The 25,939-nt window shown below is 36.5% G+C and overlaps 1 protein-coding gene across 3 annotated transcripts in view; it reads left to right on the top strand.

Moving 5' to 3' along the window:
• ADAMTS19 (ADAM metallopeptidase with thrombospondin type 1 motif 19) overlaps nucleotides 1-25,939 on the top strand; it is a 478,977-nt gene that overhangs the window by 389,827 nt on the left and 63,211 nt on the right. For all 3 annotated transcript variants that reach the window (XM_034655959.1, XM_034655958.1, XM_034655957.1), the window contains 5 exons: nucleotides 2,899-3,000; nucleotides 8,390-8,520; nucleotides 9,433-9,605; nucleotides 16,532-16,659; nucleotides 20,712-20,832. In XM_034655959.1, coding sequence (XP_034511850.1) covers nucleotides 2,899-3,000; nucleotides 8,390-8,520; nucleotides 9,433-9,605; nucleotides 16,532-16,659; nucleotides 20,712-20,832 — 655 coding nt within the window. The remainder of the gene's footprint in view (nucleotides 1-2,898; nucleotides 3,001-8,389; nucleotides 8,521-9,432; nucleotides 9,606-16,531; nucleotides 16,660-20,711; nucleotides 20,833-25,939) is intronic.

Below are 25,939 nucleotides of genomic sequence, written 5' to 3' on the forward strand. Positions count from 1 at the left end.
AGCCACTGTACAAGATTAATTGTTACTTCCATATGTATGCACTGAAGATTTTTAATTTTTATTTTTTTAAGATTTTATTTATTTGAGAGAGAAAGACAGAGAAAGCAAGCAAGAGCAGGAGTGAGGGGGGAGTGGTAGAGGGAGAAGCAGACTCCTTGCTGAGCAGGGAGCCCAATGCGGAGCTGGAGCCCATGGGGCTGGATCCCAGGACCCCGGGATCATGATTTGAGCTGAAGGCAGATGCTTAACCAACTGAACCACACAGGGCCCCAAGATTTTTTTATTTTAACAAAAATTTCAGAACATCTTAATGTAACTATTTGCTGTACAGAAAGATATGAGTATAGGTTATCTTTGAATATAAAATTTATGATTTTTATACATGGACAATTTATCTTCCACTTAAATTATTTCATTTAAACTATGGTATTTTCCTGTAAACATTTTAGAAAGCCTACTTGAGATAAACATCCAAATTCCTATTATATGCTTTTAATGGTCTTTTCTTATTTGGAAGAATTTTTAAAAAGAATGTTGCATTATTATTTATTAGTTTTCTAGGAAAAGCTAAGGTGTGCCTTTCTGTCCTGGATTCCCATGCAAGCATTGGAAGTTTTAAAGTTCTTTCCTTAATTGATAAATTAAGTGCTTTCAGCAATTAAGTTGCAGAAAATATTTGACTCTAGCCTAACATACAGTATTTGGTTCTTGCCCCTTATTATCTTTTTTTTTTTAATATTTATTTATGTATCTGAGAGAGAGCCTAGATGTGCCAGCAGGGGGGAGAGGCAGAGAGTGAAAGAATCTCTAGCTGATTCCCCACGAAGTGGGGAGCCTGAGGCAGAGCTGGATCTCAGGACTTTGAGATCATGACGTGAGCCAAAATCAAAAGTTGGACCCCCCCGACTGAGCCACCCAGATGCCCCTTCCCCCTTAGTAGTATCCTTGTACTATCTTAAGAAAGGGCTTAATATCAGCCCTCATCTCACACATCTTCAACAATTTCTTGTGTTACTTTTTGACAGTTTAGTTTGAAATCTTGAATCTGAGTTATTTTTAAGAATGAGCTGTAATTTACTTATCGTAAGATCCCTGGACCTGCAGAACAGAAAGGGTGAAGAGATTCTCTCTATGAGAGATTTATTCTACATGACTGTGCTTCTCTTGAAAAGCTGCCAAGTTTGCTTTTATGCTCCCAGTGCCTCAAGTGGGAATCAATTAGAGTACCTGCTGTTTTGAATAGCAGATAATGGTGGAAGGTCAGAATTTAGACCACCAACAGTGTTCAATAAGCCGGTATTATTATAAAACTACAGTATACAAGATTTGCTTTTTTGTTCAAGACGCATTTGTTAACTAATGAGCTTGACAAACATAACTCATGTTATGATACAGCTAAGCTTTATTGAACACACATGATAAAGCAAAATTGTTCTTTGTTGGAAAATTCAGCATTTGATCCCATGATTATAAGACACCCTAAACAGAAGGGTATTAAGGGGAAAAATACATTTGGGAACTATAATTCTTAGGTTAGAGATCCATTAATTCAAATATAAATGTGTGCACAGAAGTACTTGATAAGCAACCTGTTTATTTGAAAGAGTCTCAAATATTGCAGAGAAGCAATTTGATTTAGATATTGACATTTTTTAAAAATAAATCCCTGGACGAATTTTTGGTAAACGATATGTGCAAACAAAACATATAAGTTAAGCTAAATCATCTCCTAAATATAACACGGTATATTTGGATGAAGTATTTTGAAGTGGAAAAGCTATCATAACAGATAAAATAAGGTGAATAGAATATATCCCACTCTTGCCATATGTTATACAATTTTTAAGAGAAATCTATATTTTTAAAGGAAGAAAGAATAGGAAAATATCATTTGGGGCCTTGTGACAAATTCAGTATTAGAATTGTAACTGGGCTGCTTAAAACATTCGCTTAAATATCTTTCCCAAAGTATTTAGTAGATTTGGGTCATAAGCTAATTTTTACTTTGCAGTGATTTTTAGTCTATTTTGCATATACCATTAGAGTAAACCGCCTAAAGCAGCCTTTTTATCTTCTCAACCTGCTGGTCTACTGCTAAGTGGCTTCTTTCTCCCTCCAAATATAGAGTCCTGCACACTTCGTAGCATTCGAGATTTGGTTCTTCAATCTTTAAAATCTTGTTCACTTTAAAATCTTGTTCAAGACTGTGCCTTTCACATTGCCATGACTTGTTCTCTTTATCGATCTTCTTCCACGTTCTCCACGTGTCTCGATAGATAACACAGTCATCTTCACTATGCATTACTCTAATCACCTTTAAATAGCCTTCATGGATTTCATATTTCTATGAAATGTGAATGTGTCCTGTGTGCCTTGAGGTAAAAATGACTGGTAACAGGAACATACCCATTCAGAGTCTGTATTGTGTCAAGGGCCAAGGCTATTTTATGAAATAATGAAATACTAACCATGGCCTTTAAGTGTAAAGCAGAACATAAGTGAGGACAGGCTTTAGGACAGCAGGCACTAAATCCATGCCACAAGCACATCACTTTTCCTTCCAGCCTAGTTCACAGAATGGTATAAATAATGGTTTTTAGCGTACACTTTTCCTATTGTAGCGTTAATCCTGAGTAATCACATGTGTTTTTTTTTAAAGAAATGTACAGATATTTAAATGTATTAAACAGATTTTCTGTTTTTAATGTATCAATATTCTCATCCCTATACATAAGCCGTATGCTATTTTAATTATAAGTTTATATGAAAAGTACCTAAAGCATATTTTTCTTCAAACAATTTCTGTTATTCTATCAAAATAGCTTTTTCAGAAATTATTGACTTCACCTCAAAAAAGTGATACCTCCTCCTTATTAGTTATTATGGCCTTGTTTTCAGCATGTTATTTGCACAGGGTTGTGGTGCAAGGTAGAGGGTGAGAAAGAATGCAGAACCAAGCTAGATCCACCAATGGATGGAACTGATTGTGACACTGGTAAGGTAAGTCATTTGAGTCGCCTGAAGTTAATTAAGAATATGGAATGAAACTCAAGAAACTCGCATTTTCTTCTGCCAGTTATTTTATGTATCCATCTTAATACTAGTGGAATACCTTCAGTAAGCCTATAAAAATTTTTCAGTATTTCATTCATTTTCAATTTTAACTTTTATATCTTTTCAAATCTATGGTTGTTTTGTTAACATAAATGCAGTTATTTTTTTATTATTTTTGACTATGAGAACATGGAAAGATATGTGCATCACTTTAACCAAAAAATGAATTTATTTTTACTATTTAAGTGAAACATAGGTAAATGATCACAAATAATAGCATAAAAGGTCAGACTTCCAGAACTGATGAATCCTTCCAGTAATAAAGCTTTGTCTCAGAAAAGACACTAGTATAATTTTTCCTTGTCATCTCAAGCATCATAAATAAAATATTCTAATAGACATTTTGAAGATTCTTAAATATTTGGCTGTCTGAGTTGTTTAATGTGCTTCATAAACTTACAGGAAAATTTATTATTATCCATTTCCATATCAAAGTTATTGCTATTGAAAGGTTAATTTTCTTTTGATTTCCATATCAAAATTATTGCTGTTGAAAAACAATTTTCTTTTGAAGAATATGAAGGAGGTAGATCCCATCTAACTATATAGTGATAGTTAACTTAATCAAAAGATAACCGTTCAATAGCTTACATTATTTTCTAATTTTTATTCTGTAAAGGGAAAGTGGAATGGTTAATCACTTTACTCATTAGATATAAGATCAGAAACCTTGCCTCTGAAGAACATACATGTTTATTAAATTTAAAAAGAAACAAAAATATAAAGCTTACTTGGAGTGAATTACTTAAAACAATGAAGTTATATAGAATGCTATCTTAAAAGCACATTGTTTTTAAAAATGGACATAATGGAAATTCAGCAATTCCACTGCTAGAGTTTTGTGCTAAGGAAATACACGTGTTTCACAAAGATGTATGTACATGTAAACACACACACACACGCACACATACACACACAAATGCTTATGTAAGAATGCAGTTTGCAATGGTGAGGCATGAGAAACAATGAAAATATTCATGTCCTGAGGAATGGTTACAATGTAGCTGTTAAAAAGAATGAGGTAGATATACATATACATGCAAACTGAAAAGATCTAAAAGACATGATGGTTAATACATAGGCATGTCAGAAAAATTAATACTTTATGATACCCTTTGATATTTACCAAAAAAAAGAGTTATGAATGCACACATACATTGTATATATTCCTAAACTCCTAGAAAATGGTTTGAAAATATAAACTCCAAACTGTAATCAGTAGTTACCTCTTGAGAAGGAAGTGGAATTGATGGCTGAAGGCAGTAGGGTAGCTGTGGGTAAATAAAATTATTTTCCCAGACACTTTTGGATTGTCTGACATAAGCATGTAGTCATTTATTACTTCTATGATTTCTTTAATTAAAAAAAATGTATAACTCTTTAAGTACAAAATATCTTTAAGACTAGAAATGTCTTATCACTAGATACAATCAATAGAAAAATGGTTTCTTGAAAGGGAATTTCTGTGAATTATCAGCCAGTTGTCTACGGACTGTGCCAGATGTTTTTCTGTGAGTTTATATGGAGAGTCAGAATCTTGGTTGGTTTTATTTTTTTTAATTATACACAAAAGTACAATAATGTGTGCATATTGGGCAAGCCTCACGGTATTATGTTGAGTAATTTATTGCTGGAATCATAAAACTCTGCACCAGCTATAATTTTTATCGTTCCTGAAACATGAAAACCTTAATAAACAGAGATAACCAAGTATTCAGCCATATTTCTTCAAACATCACACAACCCATTCGTCTTGCTTAGTTTGTCTTTAGCAATATAAAATCCCTTCATTTTTATAAAATGAAGTCCTAAATATTTTTCTACTATCATTTTTTTCATCTGATATTTATGAGAATGATTTGCATTCTTGAGGTCTCTAAAATAAACTTATTCTTGTAGCCATCAAAATTGTAATTGCTCATCAAAAGTAAAATGTTTTTATTTCCTTCTAATTGTGCTAACAATATTCTCTTAGTGGTTCTGTAATGCTTTGTGTATTGAAATAACTAATGGACTTCTCAGTTCCTCAGGCCATGTGGGCTTCTTCAAATATCCATCTGTTCCAGCTCTTGTAGGAGCCATCATGAAAATAGCTTCCAACACTCTGCAGACGAGTGCTGTGGTGTTAGAATATTTGAATTCTTTCAACCTCACACAAAACACTGCTAGCCTGGTACATTGCAAACCAAGAAACAAAACTGGGACTTTTTTTTTTTATAATTTGTTACAAAATTGTGTAATTTTATAATTTTTTATAATGTATAGTGATGTTAATCTAGCTATATAACTAATTCATCTAAGAGTATATAATCAAGTCTGAGCAGTTGCCTACAGAATTTTATGGTTCAAAGTAATTGTAAAGATAGGGATTTATCTACAATGTCTACACAGCCTTTTCCAAATTACACGCAGGCTGTTTTCTTTCTTCTCCTCTTCTCTTTATAATACTATCATCTGTGTTTACATTTACATTTAAGAGATGTTAAAGAGTGGGTAAATAATTTAGTAAAAACCAAGAAATGTATATTTTTTCACTGACAACACTTGCTAGGAATTGGGGGAAGGGAAAGGAAAGTTAAATACAGAGTTAGTAAAATTTTTAGCCTGTTTTGAAGAATTCTACATAATATATTTTAGTTTTTTACTTCCCTAAATTGAGATTCTTGAAATTTACCATAATTCTTTATTGAAAATGTAATGACTGTAATATCCTTACGCTCACACATTTGCATATGTAGAGAGTTTATTGCTTTCTGTCCTCCTCTCACCCAACAATGTATGTACAAGAAGATTTGATTAGACAGTGATGTTCCCTGTGTCATCTTCATAGACCTCTTTCAATCTGATGTTTTCATGAACTTCCCAGACATGTCCATGTAGAAATTTGATAGAATGGAAATACAGTCAATTTTTTAGGTCGTGTACTGTCCCAGAAATAACCTATATTTTATATTTCCTTAGCATTTGCATAAATCAGACTGAATTAGTAGATATGACAAATTTTTCATTTTTTAAACCAGGTGTAATATAATTTTTGATGCTCAAAAGTACAAATGAAGCAAAATATGTTGCCAGAAAATATATGAAAAGCATCATTAGGGTCATTTTATATATAAACCAAATGGGATATATTATATAATAATTTAAACAAAAAACAAATAGAATAAGTTATATAATAATTTAAACAAAAATGTTTAACACTTTCCTCAATGTTGAAGTACAACACCACCTAGAAGGCACAAAGGCAGGTTCTCCATGGTTTCATCTAGAGAGGTGGTTCTCTGCAAGGTGATGAACTTTAAATATTATGCTATGCTTTCTTTACATTTCACTGGTTGGTGGACGCAAATTTGGCTCGTATATCTGTTTCCATTTCTCTTCATCTGCCCCATGTGGTCTGGTTTAAATGATGTGCAAGTCCAGATGCTGTGAATGCTAGCCCAGGCTTTCAATGTCAGTTTACTGCTAACTGACCAAGGAGCTATGATATGCACTACGGAAAACATAAACACCCTTCAAATAGGCCAAAACAATTTGACCAACTGAAGTTTGACAGCTTTCATGTGGGATTTTTTTTTCATGAATGGCATTACATTGTTAATCCTTAAAGCCAGCTAAGTTGTTTAAAAGGACTTGTTTCCGCCTCTTCTGCAATTTTCAGACTGAATCTTCACACAAAATCTCAATTTAATGACAAGCTTCGCACAAAATCTCAACGTAATGTGCCTATCAATGCACTCTGAGTTGTTGAGATTTTTTTTTAAAGCATTGATTTAAAACTTAAATCGAAAAGAGGTTGAATTTAAAATTTGACATTGTTGGAAAAAATCTGCAGGAAGTCATTATTTTATTGCCTAGAAAAGCCTTAACTGGGCTCACACAAAACTATGAAGCATAGTTTTCTAAATTCTCCCTTCTAAAAACAGCATTTAAAAACATAATCTCAAAATAAATTTAAAGAAATATGGATCAGTTAAGATCAGAATGAATAGAATTTTGGTTGGACTTTTGGAAACTTATTAATGACTTTAAGATACTGCTACATACAATTTATCATTATCATTATTAATTATTGTTAACTTTTATTAAGCCCTTAGTATGGGCTATGCATTGTGCTTAGTGCTTCATAATGCAAAGTCCATTAGGTATCTGATTATCATTCACATTTTGAAATGAGAAATGTGAAGTTTAGAGTGTTTCTGCAATTTCTGCAAAATCCCTTATAAATCATGTTGCCATTAAGTGCAGAAAATTGTTTAGGTCTGGAGGAATCAGCTTGTTCAACCCCATCATTATACAGTCATTAATCTGAATTTTGCTAATATTCACTTATTAATCTCAACATGATTTTGTTCAGTTAATTTTACTTGTAACATGTTTGCCATGGCTATGATATATCTGATTTTTCAGAAATAAAGAGAAATTATTGTAGTTTACTTCCCAAGTCTTGGCACCCATTCCTCGTGGCCACAGAAACTGCCTCTTTGGCTGCCTTTGTTTAAAGTGAATGAAAATATAAATATAAACAAGAGAATGAGTACATTCCTTTCTCTTCTCTCATATTTAATCTTTCTCAGTTAATCGATACAAAATAAGCTGCTGAATGAACTGGAAGGAAATGAGGGAATTTCAAAGAATCCAATTGCCTAAGTCTTTTGAGGAAATGACTTTCAAAAGGAAACTTGCTGTGATGTTAATGTTTGTATTTGATGGGAACTCTTTCTGAAAAAAGAAAGAAGGCATAAAGGAAGATGCTAAAATCAAATCATACTTTCTTTTTAATTACAAGGAAAGAAAACCACTAACATTTCACATCACAGTTGCTAAGTTTGCTAAAATGTCTGCTTCACTCCATTTATGGAAGAACCTTTAGGTTTTATTTTCCATTCTTATGTATGACTGTGTTTTGGTCATTTGTCCCTTTTAAACTGTTCTGTTTCTTAGACTGTGTTAGTTTCCCTTTCGTGGCTGCGCCACCCCAACTTCCCCCTTCACCCTATCTCTGTCATACCTACTGAATTCTCAGGGCTGTAGTGTGGGTTTGTGTGTGCTGTTTTCTTAACAAGACCGTGTGATCTGACATGAGAACTGGGAGAAGGGACCATTATATCACTATGACAAGAAAGAAGTGCCAACTTATGCTCCTTCTTTTTCAATTGCGGGGGGGGGGCTCTCGTAGGTGTGATTTAATCGCAATTCCAGTGACTTTGTAGGCCAGTGAATGATTTTCCGTTGTGCCCTGATTTGTTCACCTAAGACATAACTTTTGGAATAGTGGTGTAAGGCTGGAGAATGTACCAGCAGGACCTCAGCACCTGGACATGTGGCCGGAGAGTGGAGCGAGTGGAGCCCCTGTAGCCGAACGTGCAGTTCTGGGATCAGCGGTCGAGAGCGCAAATGTCCTGGGTAAACGCAAAGTTCCTGGATTGGGGGAGGGCATTTTTTTCCTCAATTTCCAAAGGCAAAGGTTTTACTGATAAACAGTGTTGGAAGGCAGAAGAAGCCCCTCAAGCCCCACCCCATGTTAGACAACAGGAAAATCGCTTAAATTGTTTAAATGATATAAAATCTCCCCCGGAGGAAAATAAGAACAACCCTTCTAAGAACAAAGAATTGTGTTGCATGGGAGTGGTTTCTTGAGTAAATCAAAGAAACTTGTGTTTAAATGAGCAAGGAGACTTGCGTTAGCAAAAGACAGTTAACAATTAAGGGAACTGCGTGCGAGAAGGCAGGAAGGTGATAGGACTTCAGGAAGGGAGGGAAGGAGAGCACCATCAATGTCAATATAAGTGAGTAGTGTTGAAAAATGAAGATGTGCTGAGCACGTGTGCAGATAGGGAGCATTTTAGGGTATGCTCCCTAAACCCCATGCTTCCTGCAGTGATCCCAGGAAAGCGCGTGAGAAAATCATTTCAGTTTTATACTTGTACTCTTGCTGTGGGCTCAGTGGCCCGATTCCTTCACAAGCAATTTTAAAGAAAGGATGTGAAAACGTTAGAACCAAACTCCTTCACGGGAATCATAGGCTTTCTATTTTGCGCCCAGCCTCTGCCTTTACTCTTCCATCTCCATGGCAAGTTGGCTTTTATTGCTCATGTGTTTTAGATGTTAAATTGATTGAAGATAGGAAAATATATAGTTCTTAATAAGCATATGGATTTCCTACCATTAGCAATTATTTAACACGTCCACGTTTTCAGAAGTAGATTTAATATAAAGGATTATACCTTATTAATTTAATGCCTTTTAATTTTTTTATATGAGTAGTTGTTAACATAAAGATAAGATAAAATTGATTATTTGTACTATCTTTTCTAGGCTAGGTTCTGAAGCAAGGGATTGTAATGGTCCCAGAAAACAGTACAGAATATGTGAGAATCCACCTTGTCCTGCAGGTTTGCCTGGATTCAGAGACTGGCAATGTCAGGCCTATAGTGTTAGAACTTCATACCCAAAGCATGTTCTTCAGTGGCAAGCCGTCCTGGATGAAGGTATGTGACCCAGATCACCACCATCTTAATTAAGTAGATTTCTAGGTTTGCAAAGGGTTTTACAGTAGTAGTCGATGTTATTTAACAGATGACACAGATTATATTCTAAATATTTCAGAGCTCTATTTTTCGACCCTTAATGACCTGTAACAATCATAAGCACTGACTCCAAGTAAATTTTTTTAAAATGCAGAGTATATTATCACACACCAATTTGATGAACTAAAAATTTTTTAAAAGGTGACAATAGAAAATGCTGGTAAGGATGAGAAGAAACTGGATCTCATATGTTGCTGATTGGAATGTAAATGGTACAGCCACTTTGAAAAATAGCTTGGTAGTTTCTTAAATAACTCAACATATACTTTTGAAACAATTTAGAAAACACACTCCTGGGCATTTTCCCCAGTGAAGTGAAAATTTACAACCATAAAAAATCCCGTGCACGAATGTTCATAGCAACTTTATTTTCAATAGCCAAAAAATGGAAACAACCAAAAACGTTCTGAGTACCTGAATGGTCAGACACACTGAGGTATATCCATACCCTGGGATATTATGCAGCAATTCAAAGGAACAAACTATTGATATGTGTAGTGACTTGGTGGAATTCAGAGCTTTATGCTGAATGAGAAGAACCAATCTCAAAACATCAAATATTCTTTGCTTCCATTTATATAACTTATAACATATATATATAACATATATATAATGTATATAATATGTTCTGTGATTCCATATATGTATGACAAAACTGTAGAGATGGAAAACAGAATAAAGGTTGCCAGAAATCAGGGATGATGGCAGGGAAAAGGATGGGTGTTATTATAAAGGGGTAGGATAAGGAGAACTTTGTGCTGATTAAGTACTTAAATATATTAATTGTGCCGGTAGTTGTGAAATCTACACATGATAAAATGGCCCAGAAGTAAACACATACCTGTACTGATGTCCATTTCCTGGGTTTGCCATTGTACTGAAGTAACCAAAGTGTAACCACTGGGGTAAACTGGGGGTAAGGTATATGAGATCTCTGTACTATTTTTGCAACTTCCTGTAAATCTTTAATTATTTTAGAATAAGCATGTTAAGAAAATTATTCTGCCTTATTATTTATTTATTTTTTAAGATTTTATTTATTCATTTGACAGAGAAAGAGACAGCCAGCGAGAGAGGAAACACAAGCAGGGGGAGTGGGGGAGGAAGAAGCAGGCTTCCAGCGGAGGAGCCTGATGTGGGGCTCGATCCCAGAATGCTGTGATCACACCCTGAGCCGAAGGCAGACGCTTAAGGACTGAGCCACCCAGGCACCCCTGCCTTATTATTTAAGAATTAGTTAGGGGGAGCGTCTGGGTGGCTCAGTCGGTTAAGCACCTGACTGTTAGTTTTGGCCCAGGTCATAGTCCAAGATCAGGCTCTGTGCTCAGTGGGGTGTCTGCTTGAGATTCTCTCTGCCTCTCCCTCTGTCCCTCCTGCTTGTGCTCTATCTGTCTCTTTAGTAAATAAATAAATCGCTAAAAAAAAGAGAATCACTTAGGAATAACTTAATAAGTTCTTTACTTAAGATACTTCCTGCCCATGGTCAGTCAGTGAGCTATGGGTTTGAGCTACAGTTACCAAGCATGGTGGTGAATTTTCTGATTTCCCTGACCATCATGCCCCTAGTCTCTCCTGTCCTTATTTCTCCCCTTTGTCAATTTGGACCATGCTTTTCCATCATTTCAATAACATGTCGGTCAACAGCCTAATTTCCATTGTCAAGCAATTTCAATGCACCTATCTGACAGAACCCTTCTTGCAATGTAAGCTCCTGGGCATACAAGCACTAATGGCAACAGCCAAATAACAAGGCAGATTACTCCACTAAAGGTACAACAGTGTTGTGTGTTTGATAGTGAGAGGATGAGGAGATAATCTCCCTTCTCTTACTTCGTATCTCATCTAGAACCTTGTTCCCTGTCACTCTGCACTCCAGATCTTGGCCTTGTTTTATTGCCTCAGACACGCCATGTTTTCTTCCCCATGATGGCCTCCAAACATACTGTTTCCTCAGCTGAGAGGAAATGATAGCACAACCTTCTGTTCACACCGTCCTCTTAACAAATGGTACTTCCCTCTTTCCAGATCCTAAGACAAAAATCTTGGAGTCATCATTTTTTCTTTTCTTTTACTATACATTGAAAATATCAGTAAGGTCACATTAGCCTTATATTTTTTTTATTTCCAGTGTAGTTAAGAGATGGTGCTATGTTAGTTTTAGGTGTACGATGCAGTAATTCAGCATTTCTATATTACTCAGTGCTGATCAAGCCAAGTGTACTCTTAATCCCCTTCACCTATTTCTCCCATCCTCCGACCGACCTCCCCTCTGGTAACCATCAGTTTGTTCTCCACAGTTAAGAGTCTGGTTTTTGGTTTGTCTCTTTTTTTCTTTGCTAATTTGTTTTGTTTCTTAAATTCCATATTTAAGTGAAATCGTACAGATTTTGTCTTTCTGTGACTTATTTCACTTAGCGTTATGCTCTCTAGATCCATCCATGTTGATGCAAATGGCAAGATTTCATTCTTTTTTATGGACATGAGCCTTATCCTTCAAGTACATCCAGAGTCTGATCATTTTCGAACATCACCAGAGCTCCTATCCTGGCACAAGCCACCGTCTCTTCCCCCGTGATTGCAGTAAGCCCTCTAACTGGTCTTTATGCCGGGGTTCTCCTTCAGTCTCAACAGCCAGAGTGATACATTTAATTGTCAGTCATGTCCTGTTATTCTTCCATTTAAAAGCCGCTGGTACCTTCCCAATTCACTGAAAATCCTTATTCATTCCTTCTAAGGGAAGGACCTTAGGGAGCTCTGCTACCTGGCTTCTTCTTACCCTCAGACTTCATCTCCACTGTTCCCTGTCACCCACCCACACTGGCTTCCTTGCTCTTCCTAGAATAAGTCCTAGTGTCTTGGAAGCTCTTGCTTTCCCTGTTGTAACACTGTCTCCAGATATCGGTAGGCTTCATTCTCTCACCTCCTTCAGGTCTTTTGTTAAATACTAAGTCAGTGTCTTCCCTTTCCCTGCTTTATTCTTTTTTCACAGAACTCATCACCATCTGCCGTAATAGTTTTATTTATCATCCCCGTAATTGTTGGAAGAGCAAGGACTACCCTATTTTGCACGGCTGTATGTTTCGCATCATCAGCAGTACTTGAACAGGGTAGGCACTTAATAAACTAGGTGAATGAATGATGCGCCTTCCAGGAATTTTTTACTGATCTGTCCTGGCCCTTCTTCTCACCAAACATTCTCCTTGGGATTCTATTACTTTATTCGCTAGGTTTTATTTATCATCTGTATGCTAAAGGAACACAGATATTTATCTCCAACCCAGATCTCTCCATCCTGAGCCCCTTCATTGCTTACCCCTCTGTTGCATGGACATCTCTACTGAACATCTCATGATTTCTAACTCAACACACCCCCTTCCTTTCTCTCTCAGTCCCACCATCTGCTTCTCTCACAGTGCTCTCTCATACAGAATGGCATCGTGATCAACCTCATTCCTGCTTAGCCAGAATCATTCTTCCTCCATCTCCATCCATCTGTAAACAAGTAGCAAGCCCTATTTGTCCAAACCTTTCTCCTGCCAGCATGTTCACTCGTGATTGCACTCTCTCAAACCTGGATTCTCAAACAGCTTCCTCCCTTCTCTCCGACCACAGTCTTCTCCAGTCCCTGCCCCTCATTTCAGCCAGACTTGCCTTTGAAAGGCTGGATCTGTCAGCCACTGTGCCAAGTAATACCCTTCCATGAACCCCGCTGCTCTCAGGACCAATCTCAAGCCTCACTGCCCAGTTTCTAAGGCTGTTTGTGTGGCCTGCCCCTTGAGCTTCTCTCCCCTCATCTTCATCATTCCCTTCTGTGTTCTCCAGCACAGCCAGGCCAACTTCCATTCCATCCCTCATACACATCGTGCTCTCTTAGATCTGGGCCTGTAAGCATGCTAGTTTCTTGGCTTAATACCTTTTCTTTCTCAAGTTTTGTTCTCTCTCTCTGTCTCTCACCATTTATTTACCTGAAAAATGCCTGTTGATTTTTTTGGACTCAACTTTATGTCAAGTCCTCTAGGAAAAAAGGATCTCCCTGACCCTCCAAATTGGGTGTGTGCTCCTTCCAAACACCTCACAAGCACCCTCTTATAGCAGATTTTAATGTTTCTGAATTCTCTCTATTGCCTGTGCTTAGTGAACAGACTGGCAGATATTAAGCTTCTGAGAAATATTTGTTTCATAAATTTTTGTTGTAGAAAAGATATGACTGTTCAAACAATGAAAATCACCATCTGATCCTCTGAGGATTAATCCTCTCTCTGCCTCTAACTGGCTGTGCAGTTGGATAATATTAAGGTCATTTGAAACCTGTTCATTCAGAGGTGAAATAAGAGAAAGGAAGCAGGTTCCCTTCCAAAATTAAAAAAAAAAAATCAGAATTGGATGGGGGCCGATTTAAAATATTAAAGCTATTGGGGCACCTGGGTAGCACAGTCGTTAAGCATCTGCCTCCTGGCGTTCCAGGATCAAGTCCCACATTGGGCTCCTCCGCTGGGAGCCTGCTTCTTCCTCTCCCACTCCCCTGCTGTGTTCCCTCTCTCGCTGGCTGTCTCTCTGTCACATAAATAAATAAAATCTTTAAATAAATAAATAAATAAAATATTAAAGCTATTGGAAATCACAATTTTAAAAGCCACTTCCTCTTATAAAGTGATGTCCATCATCAGAATGATCCATAGTAAATATTTATAGAATTAGTAGGCTAGCGTTTTTTATAATTTTGCAACACATATCCATCAACCACATCAGTCCATATGATGAATAAAATACATGGGTTACATGGAATGATGGAAGAAACTGAAATATATGATTCTTTTAAAAGCCCCAAGTCTTCATAGCATATGACACCTTAAACTGCAAGGGGTTATTTCTGTTATTCTTATGTAATACATGAATCTATGGCTAGAAAATTAAATACAGGGTATCCGTGTTATACTGAATAGTTATTTTTAGAGTTAAAAAAAAGATACATGGCTTTAACATTCAGGTATTTTACATACACTGTGCTGAGGTTTGGCCGAAATCCATGTTTAATGCATATCTTGGAAAGGATTGGCCTCTTAAATCAAGACAAAGCCTGCTCGCCAAGTAAGTACTGGCATGTTACACCGATCACTATAATGTCACAATCTCAAGGGTATACTCCAGGAAGGAAGACTGGGATCAAATGTTTATGTCATCTGTAAAGCACAGTGAATTGACAATACGTTGTAAAAGGAGAAATAGAAAGATTTTTATCTGAATTCTTGCTTGGAATGTGAATAGAATTTTCTAGATGAGCTCCTTTCCACATTATTCATATATCTGGTTTGCTCCTCTCTTCAATGAAAACTACAGAGAGAGAATTTTATATATATATATATATATATATATATATATGTGTGTGTGTGTGTGTGTGTATACGTATACAATACCACTTTTAAAGTGTTGCAATTATAGCAGCTGTTTTTAAGTCCAAAGATATGACATAGTAAGCAGTCATTGAATAAACATAACCTACTTTGAGGTGTGAGAGCATACTGAAATGCTTTATTGCGGCTTATAATGGCTTCTTAAAGGAAAATTTCAAAACCATGCACATCGAAGGCCATGTTCCAACTCCCCAGAATTGTTCAGAGCAGTATTCAGAAGCCACATGTGAAAACTGTTTGAAATGTTCAATTCTGAAGGCTCATTTAACTGTCTGTCTTCTCTTTGCAAAGTGATACCCTGTTCCATGCCTCTGGCTGTTATTTGGTATTTATAGAATCCCATCAGCATACGTGGAACTTTACTGAAGACATAAGCGAAGATCAGGTCAAAGACTGTAAACCATTTTCCATTCTATTTATATGAGCTTAATAAACAGTAAAGGGCCTGACTGGTATCAAGCCAGTAGAGTAGTAATGTAGCATGGAAATTGCTCTGACACTTCAGATTTGGATAATCCTCCTACTGGTGTTACCAAATTCTGCAGTTCTTCTGTAGGATGCTTAGAAATAGAAACAGCCCCTTAAAAATATTTTGCCACTCTTAACTGAGCCTGATAGGCAAGCGTTTTAACTTTACCCATCCTACCTTATTGCTTAATGAAGCACTAAAGAACCAGATAGATGAATAATGTAGAAAGGAGCTCATCTAGAAAATTCCATTCACGTTCCATCCTTTACCCAGAACGGTGTTCCTCCACCTAGATATCAGATATACTGGCGTGCTTTCCAAGGAAGCAGTGGAGGGAGTTGAGTCCTAGCTAGCATTTATACCATCGTGCATTTCAGTGGATGTTCTCATGGGATTGTGTTGCATTTCTACACATCCTTGTAATGGAAAATCTTAAAAGAATTGCTCATCTTAGAAATTCTTCTTTCTCATTTAGTAATTTTTCATTTAGAATGCTAAATGCATAGGATTGCAAATTCGTGTATGGGAATTTAGAAGGGACACATCAAGAAAGTCTTCATGAACGAAGTTAATCTGAAATAGGCAGAATTCTCAGATGTACTTAAGATAAAGAGATACGAGCAAAAAACGGTGGTGTGTAAAATATTTAGGCACAAGAATCATTGGTTTGTGTGTGGTAGAGGTTTGGCGCCAGAAAATAATAAGTGATACATTTCGAAAATAATCTGAAGACATATTTCTTAAGAAGGAGATAAATATTCATTGGACATCTGTTTTTTTCCCAGGCATCTTCTCATTTACTACTCATAATAACTACTCTAGAGTTACATTATTCAGTGCATATCAGATTATATTTTTTACTCAACAACTGTTCTGAAAAATAAAGCTCGAGATAAAAATATTTATGGAGTAACTTTTGCTCATTTTTTTATCCACTCTGTGTGTAGAAAAACCATGTGCCTTGTTTTGTTCTCCTGTTGGGAAAGAACAGCCTATTCTTCTGTCAGAAAAAGTGATGGATGGAACTTCTTGTGGATATCAGGGATTAGATGTCTGTGCAAATGGCAGGTGTCAGGTAAGACACTCCAGAAGGGAGACCATATGTGCTGAGGGAGGCTTTGAGCAGCTGTACAGTATGATGGGAAACTCTGCACCAAGATTCAAAAGTTGCGGTGAGTCCTGACTCAATTGTTATTTTGACAAAGTAGAATCCATGACTAGCTCAAAGAACCTGGGATTTTAATTCTGTAATGTACATATTACACATGTAAAATGGCATTTTCTGTCAAAATATTCCAGACCCAAAATTCAAGCACTCCAGTTCTCCATATCTTGTGTCCAAGGCTGAGCCAAATGGCAAAAACCTATAAAATCAGTCCTATTACTCACTTAATATTGCAGTATTTTCGACATACTAGAACCAACGGATTTTTAAATATATATATATTCAAATTTCACATAATTCTTAAACATTTCATTTGCTCTTATCTTTCTTTTTTAAAACAATCTCCATTTACTACATGCATTTATGCATGCTTCTTCATTTATCTTTAGAAAAGGAGAGCAAGTAGGGACAGCACAGTGGGAAGATCAAAGGCTAGAACTTTGAACTTGCTACTTATAATTCTACCACTATCTCAAGTTGGCTTCCCGCAGGGAGATTAATAGGCAGAAAGGTTAATGCCCAGTGTCTCCATGATCAACATCCACGCTGGAAGGAGAAGAAGACAGGGCTGGGTGCAGGGAGAAAGGGGGCCTATGGTACAGTCACAACAAGACCTCAGCCCACCCTGTGAGGAGCATTGAAGCTGGGGTGGCTCTTTAGAATTGTCCTCATTTGTGGTGAGAAAACCAGGCCTTTTTACCCCTAACATCTACTAGTGTCTGGCTGCCAACTGCACCAGGAGGGGGATGGGACCTTGGGAAAGGCAGTTTTCTTAAGGCGAGGCAATTTTTGCAAAGGGCTGATGGCTCAGAGCCATCCGCTGATAAACTGGGTGGGCATGGGAAGGAAATAAATCCTTTAGTTATAAAAGAGGTATCTGAGTGGAGCCCCTCTGAATCAATGACGGCCACTAAGAAACTATATTCTTGTGAAAATCACCTGAAATAGGTATGCACACTAATGTCCGTCAAGTGAAGTCGTTAAACCAATGGTCATTGACTTTTTTTTTTTTTTAAGATTTTATTTATTTATTCGACAGAGAGACAGCCAGTGAGAGAGGGAACACAAGCAGGGGGAGTGGGAGAGGAAGAAGCAGGCTCATAGCAGAGGAGCCTGATGTGGGGCTCGATCCCATAACGCCGGGATCACGCCCTGAGCCGAAGGCAGACGCTTAACCGCTGTGCCACCCAGGCGCCCAGTCATTGACTTTTTTGTACAATACATTCCTTTGAGAATTTGATGAAAAGTTTCCTTTCTTCCCAGAAAAATGCATGTCTGTCCACGCGTGCGCGCGCATGCGCGCGCACACACACACACACACAAGTGCGCGCATATGCGCGCGCGCCAAAATCTGAAAACAATTTCAAGGTGTGGGTGGGATCAACCTGCGTTCCAATAGAGATCTATGGAATTCTGGGTAAAAACTTGGAAACAATATGAAGCTTAACTGCTTTCCCAGCTCTAAGATTTTTTATTTTGGCAGCATGCTATAGAGTTTAAAGCACAGAATCATGTAATATCATTGGCATAAGAAACAGTCTTATAATTACACTTTAATTTCCTTTATTCTTTAACAGCCTGTGTCATTAACCTGAAATGTAATTTTTCATTTTCCTGTAAAAAAAAAATCATTGCAGTCATTTACCCATACATATTTTGTTTTTCAGATCTATATGTTGTGAATTTAAAGTTTTTAACTTTATTTAATCATTATTGTAAATCTATCAGATTAGTGTCTCTCTTCAATGAATTTATTTTTTCAAAACAATGTGTTTTCCTAACCATATATGCCAAATACAAGAGCCTAAATTGTTATTCTTTTCACTTAACAGTGTTGTGTAAGCCAGATCTTTTACAGAGTCCCTAGACATCAAAATTACAACAACAAAATTCTGCATGAACACTTGATGAATCTGATGGTTATAATTAAAGTTCCATGAAATGGATTGTGCCTTCTGACAGAATTGGAATACTTCAAGATTCTGGCTTTTTTAACTAAAATGCTACATTCACAGTTTCAATATAATTAAAAGCATGCTACTTTTTTTTTTTTCTTTCTGACAAGCTCCTAATTTTCAGCTTTGACTACACACACCAAAACTGAATGTAGAATTGTAAACTTGGTGAGGGACGAAGGAGGGCAGTTGAAAATACATAGCTTTCTCCTTGCGACCCATTTTGTCTCTGTGATACTTCTGTCATGGAAAGGGATAGAAAAAGCCCTTTTCTGTATTATCATGTTATCTGCCCATCTCCAGCAAGCCCGTGGTACTAAAGGGGCCCGCCACCAGTGCGATGACATTGCCTTTACACAGCCATCCATCCTCAACTTTAGGAGATATGTGGGCATGTTGTGATAAGTATGGATGCTTGAAACTATCAGTTACAAAATAAAAAATCTTTTATTCTTATTTTTAAAATGCATGATTGTTGAGCCATGACATCATGTCTATCCCTGGCTTTTGTTTTAGGTTTACAGACTTATAATATCCCAGTTACAGGGGTTGGAAATAACTAATAAATTAGTAGGTACTAATTTTTTCACTCATTGAACTACTGTTTGTTGGGTTTATTGTATTTGCCAAGAAACAAGCTAGGGATAGAGCATCATCAACTCTAAACTCTACCGTAAATTTTTCCTCATTTGTACGGAAATGAGAGGTTTTTTTTCAGGTCTTTCTATGGCTCCTGCTTAGTGAGCTCCCCCCATACCTTTGCTGTATTTTGAGAATTTTCTGTGGTGGCCACCTCTTTCATCCAGGACATTCTCTTTATCTCTCCCTGAATAGGTTTTGATTTGCAGATCAAATTTCTCCACTACTGCATTGCTTTGTCTACCTCTTGACACTGATAGATCCCCCTTGATAAAAGGAAAGGATGCTATATTCTGCAGGTTTAATGTGATTTTGGCTTTCTCGGGATATTCATCATGCAGCTGCATTTTATAATCTGCTTACTTCCCCCACCCGAACAGTAACCACAGAAAAAGACCGTGTTTTTGTTTGTGTTTTATTTAATATGTTAAAAAAATTCCTCTAAAATAATTGTAACATTACAAATGGATGTTTCATCAGTCTCTCTTGCAACTCCTTCTTGATTAAGGGTAACGGAATAATCGTACCATTTAGTTCTGACAATATTGACATATTAAATTCTGCCCTTGGAGTATGCGCAACTTTGCAAATTATAATCATATTTTCGTAACATCAATGGGAGACCAACATTCTTCACTAGAAAAGCGTCAATGATTTTATCCCAGAAAATTCGTATTAACCTAATTCCTCTGGAAGCAAATTAAAATGAATTTCCCCACTGTTCATATTTTCTTACAGTAGCCATGGGGCCATGGGTTGTGAGCGGCCTTATTCACATTCATGTGCTGGATGCCAGAGAAGATGGGGATAGAAGTTTATTCGTGAACTGTAGTGAAAAATAAACATTTATGTTTGATTTTCACAAAGTTAATATTTCACAAAGTCAATATTTCAAAGTTTAATATTTCAAATATTTCATATTTGTTAATATTTCACAAAGTTAATATTTCATAGTTTGCAACCACCTTAAGAAGTGAAGCCTTCCATATAATGAAGTGTATCTGTTCTATGTTAAGTAGGATGAAATAGATCAATAATGTAATATTTAATAGAAATGTGATTTCCTTTGCAATTTATATAAATTGCATTTGTCTCAATGGTGTTTTTCCAAATTGCTTTAGGATACCATTTAATTCTTAATATGGGAAAAATAACCTCATCACTGTCCTGCTATTTGGTCATTTTAGTGATGACATCATTCGACGTGAGCTTGCTCTCTTAGTTTGCACCAGAGAATATAACATTTTACCAGTTTGTCAATTAAATATGTCAAGTCTAGAGATACTAGGTTTGTTCTAAATTAGTGGTTAAAAAAGCAAAAGGGAAAAAAAACTCACTTTATGATCTACTGTCAATCTCTTGTTACAGAAAGTTGGCTGTGATGGTTTATTAGGGTCCTTCGCCAGGGAAGATCACTGCGGTGTATGCAACGGCAATGGAAAATCATGCAAAATTATTAAAGGGGATTTTAATCATACTAGAGGAGCAGGTAATTTTTTTTAGAATTTTTTCAAAATTACTAATCCAGTCTTTGGAAACAGAGAGATTACATTGAAGTTGACTTAGAAATCACAGTTCTGACTCCCTAATTGAAGAATTTTGTAATGAGGGTTGAGTGATTTTTCGTGATGACATACAATACATGTGACATGAGCCAGAGATTCTAACAAGCCCGTGTCCCATTAATGTAAACATGAAGTCATCTGTTATGCATTTAACATATTGGAGGAGGAAGGGAATAATCTAATTTGCATTGGCTAATGTTATCAGGTTTCTTCGGACCTTATTCTCCAGTGCGAAGCATGATGTGTAACAGAGAATAATAATTTGTAACAGCCTGGAGCAGCTGTACTAAGAGTATTAGTCTTCAGGTTTTCAGCTTCGCATTTTGTTTTTTCTTCATGTTTTTATTCAATTTGAAGGAATAAAATTTTGGAAGTAGTCTGTAGCAGTGTAGTGTAGTGGAAATGATAACAGGGAGTGTCAGGAGATATGGGATAACGTTCCAGATATATTAGTAGTGGGACGTCATCCTCTCTTCTCTTGTATCCTCATCTATAAATACTGGTACTCCAGGGATGTGAGAATGAAACGACCATGAATGAGCCATGTAGTGTGAGTTTTAGCGTGATCCCCCAAAAAAGTGATAGGGTCTGTACTGAAATAGGATAATGACCCACAGGTTTGCTTTATATGTAGAAAACACCTTATCCTCAAGCTTACTGCAAGTAAGCAGACATTTACATTAGCATCTTACCTGGACGTCTTCGAAACTCTCTTTAGTACTTGGGATTATGTTTTTGTCATTATTAGTCCGCTTCTATTACATACCTCAGCTTTTTCCTGTTTTAAATTCTTTTCTTGTCCAAATATCAAAAAATCTGAGACTAAAGAATGTTTTAGTTTGAATACAAAGAGCAGTCCATTTGTGTCTGAATAATCGAGAAAACTGAGTTCATTCTAGATAAAAGAGTCCTTCAGAAAAGAAAATTAGACACAGCCCTCTAAAGTTGAATATAACATTTTGCTAGGCCCCAGCAGAATAAAAGATAAGTTGAGCTTGAAGATCTTGAAGACTAAAAATAACTGAGGCCCAGGGTAAATTGCAGATCAAAATCTCAACCTCCAAAGCTTCTGTGAAAAATGTGACAGGTCCTACAAGTCAAAATCTGCCAGAACTCATTTAGAAAAGTCATACTTTGCTGTAATAGCCTCTCAGACTTTCAGCTAAGAAGTACAATTATAATAAGCTTTCCAGGACGATTATAGTGGAGGAGGGCTTACAGTCTAGAAGTTCAAATGGAGTCTGATAGACCAAAGAGATTTTTTTAAAGATACAAGAATTTCTGAAGAATATTCTTTCATGGTTTCTTAATATGCATGGAAACAGTTCACTGAAGATTACTGATACACATTCAGCACTGACATCTTTATTTAGTTGTAATAACACTTTATTTTTCCACTAAGCATAGAAAACGGAAATACCAGTTTAAAAATTAGTGATGCTTTTCATTCTGACCGCAGTTGTGTGCATACATTTCCCCCCATATTTGTACTTCAAACCTCCTTTGTTTTTATTGCACGTTGATTTCTACTTTTGTTCATTTGTTCATTTGCTGTTGGTAATTCACAGTAATGGAAGCTATTGTTTGGAATATGAGATGCCTAAGATACTGGGAATATTGGAAACTAATAATATTGCTTTTTTTCCTTCCAACCCTATGCTACTTTCCCATGACTCTCAGGGAAGAGACTAGAATTGTTAGCTTGGACCAAAAGGTCCTGCATGGTGTTGTCCCTACCTGTTTCTCCAGCATCATCTCACACCAGCATCCCTTTCCTTTCCACATTTCTTACCGATGCTCAAACTCACCACGTTCCATCCGGCACCTTGCATTTAAAAATATGTTTCTCTTAGCTTTCTCTTAGCTTTTCTGGGTTCATTTCTAGACATCGCTTAGATCTCAGTTCAAATGGCACTTCTTCAGTGAGCACTGAACAACCCCTACTTCCCATCACTAACAACTTGTTTAGTGACACCATATTTGTATCCAACTGGTGAGGCTCTAATCCCATTTGTAAGTTTACATTTACTACTCTTTCTTTCCCCACTAGTCTTTAAGATCAATGCGGAAAAATCTCACGACTATTTTTAACACCATATTCCCAATGACCAGCATAGTGTATGATCCATTAATATTTGTTAACATAATTAATAATGAAACATTATTTTTTTAGTAAGTTTCAAAAACAAAAATCTGTGTAAGTCCTTAATTATATCATGGGCTCATCTACTTGTGACTTAAAGAATGTTATGTTCGTTTCTCTGGAGACAATTTTATCCTTATAGTTTATGGACTTCCTAGAATTTCTTAAAGGAATTGCAGCCTTCTTTGGTCCAGTTGGCCATGCACACTGTATATATTGTATGAGTAACACATGTGCAGACACATGTGGGTGTTTTCAGTCCCTGTGCTCTATTTAGAGTTTGCTAAATCATTTTTGTTGGAGCTAGAAAATAAACTTGAAGCGGTTTTTTTCTTAGTGCATTTATCATGTCTTTCATTTTAACTTGCCTAGCTGCAGGATAATTTCTTAAAGGAATTTTAAAAGATAAATCGTATTTTTGGCTGGTTGTGGAATTAGATAGTTACCAATATATACTAGGAAGAAACTGGACATAAAATGTGTTGTTCTTACTCTAAGAGTTGATGATACTGATTCTGTATAAGGAACACATGCTCGTACACTTTTTGTTTTTATGTTTGGCACAGGAGAGTCATAGTGTTATGTATTCTATTTTATGAAATAGTAGGAGCGGGTCATAGCTGCAAGTGCATAGTGGAATCATAGATCTGAGGTCTAAGCTTTGGTCAGCTAATTACTGACAAAGCAGTCTTAAAAATGGTATTTTTTTCCCCTCTACCTTTATTTTCTCATCTATCAAATGAGAAATGTAGTATCTACCTTGGATGTTATCACTACGATTAAATGAATAATTTATGTAAATTGTCTATAATAGTGTCTAACACATAGCAGTTGTTCAAAATGTGACATTTATCATTATTACTACCACGAAGATAATGATTGCTGTTGGCATTTTAAGAGGTCTTCTTAAGAACAGGATCTCTGGTTATTAAATAGGATGTTCCTGTGTACAAAGTCGACTATCCAACATGAAGATCAGATTTACAACTTTGACATCACAGACTTTATAACAACTACTAAACTCGGCAATAGCCACTCTCGTATTCACTGATTTAAATATATGTTAACTAGAATTTTTTTTATCATAATTTTTTTATTATGTTATGCTAGTCACCATACAGTATATCCTTAGTTTTTGATGTAGGGAATTTAAATAAAAACTTGGAAAAAAGTGCATTCCTAATTGTGCTAAATGACTTAATTATTGAAAACTCTCTAGGCCCCCAGTCCTTGGCTTTCTCTCTTCAAATGTCTTTGCTCAGTATTTCTCTCCCTCCCTTCCTTCTTTAAACTCAGCCTAACGCATCTGTCCTTTAAGCCATTCCAGTTGAGTAATAGAGAATTGCTCCAGGTAGAACCGTGCACGTGGCTATAGCTGGTGTTACGTCACAGCTCAGCACACCTCTGAGTTTACTGCTAGCCCACAATAGGAATTGACCGTTACTCCCTCTACGTCTCTCTCTCTCCACTCTTCCTTCTTACCATCCTGAAATTTAACATCTTCTCCAAATACTTTACTAAATTCCTTTGCTCAGAGATTAACAGTCACCTCTTGATTGTGACCTCTGATGGGCTCTCCTTCGTCCGTCACCTTTCTCTTTGATTCCTTTGACATAGCTGACCAATGGCTCCCCTGGAGATAGCCCAATCCATAGGATCCCACTGCACCAAAACAGCCAGATCTCCTGCTTCTCGTGATTGTTCCTTCTCTGGATTCTTTTTTGTTCTGTCTGTTTAAAACTATGTTTGTCCTAGGTTGAGTCCTTCACTTCTCTTCTCTCAGTTTTCTCCAGTTACTTTCATGGCTGATATCACTGCCTCACAAAAGTACTCCACTTGCCTTTGACTTTTGTCTGGAGTTCCATATGTTCCACAGTTCTTAGTAGATATTTTTACTAGTGTGTTATATGGTTTTATTAAGTACAAATTGCAAAGTCGAACTTATCAGCTTACTACGAAAACTTGACTTCCATGTTCTTATAAGCCATGGCTGCATTCTCACAGAAGTAATAATGCATTGTGCTCCTTGTTTATTTCCACGCTTTGTATTGGTTGTCAAGTTCAGATTTTTTTTTTCTTCACAAGGCCATCTAGATTTTCTTCCTCAGCCTTTCATAGTCCTGGGATTTTACAGTAGCCTCCTGACACTATTATCCACAACTATATCACTAGGCACCCTGCATACTGCTGTCAGAACTTCTCCAAACCAGTGTCTAATTACCAAGTTCCTTGTTATAGAATGTTCACTATAGCTTTGGATGGATCAATTCATTGTCTTGGGCATGCATTAAAACCCTCTTTAACAGAGACATATTCTATCATCTTCTCTTTCTGACAGAATGATTTTATTGATATGCCACTAAAAATATTACCGACTCTCTTACTTTTCATAGAACAGCGAACTCCTATTTTTTTCTATACATATCCAAATCCTGTCCATTCTTCAGGGACAGTTCGTCTATTTACTTCTTGGTGAAGCTTTCCTTGACTATCTGAAATGTTCTGTGAATCAGAGTGATTCCAGCTGATGCCAGTCTTTCTCAAACATGAGTAATGTCTATAACAATTCCAAAGGAAAACAAGAAAAAACATCCCGCTTCTGTGAGTTAAAAATTGCAGTGAACCTTTTGAGTCAAGATCAGGTTAGGAGGACACTTAAAACATCAGTTTATATTCTTAAGCAGGGAATTAACCATCTTGTCTTGCATTTGATCTCTTTCACATAATTTTGGAAGTTTTTTTAAACTCATATTTGTATAAGGTATTTTTGCCTTGTCTTTCCAATTTCATTATGAGCTCATTGAGTGTCCAGATCTTACTGTACTTCTCTGTATAAATTGGCAGTAAGCATTTGTTTCTATTTTCATTGCTGCTTATTTTGTTCAGGT

This window comes from Ailuropoda melanoleuca, chromosome 3 (assembly GCF_002007445.2).
Source record: "Ailuropoda melanoleuca isolate Jingjing chromosome 3, ASM200744v2, whole genome shotgun sequence".
NCBI classification, from domain to species: Eukaryota; Metazoa; Chordata; class Mammalia; order Carnivora; family Ursidae; genus Ailuropoda; species Ailuropoda melanoleuca.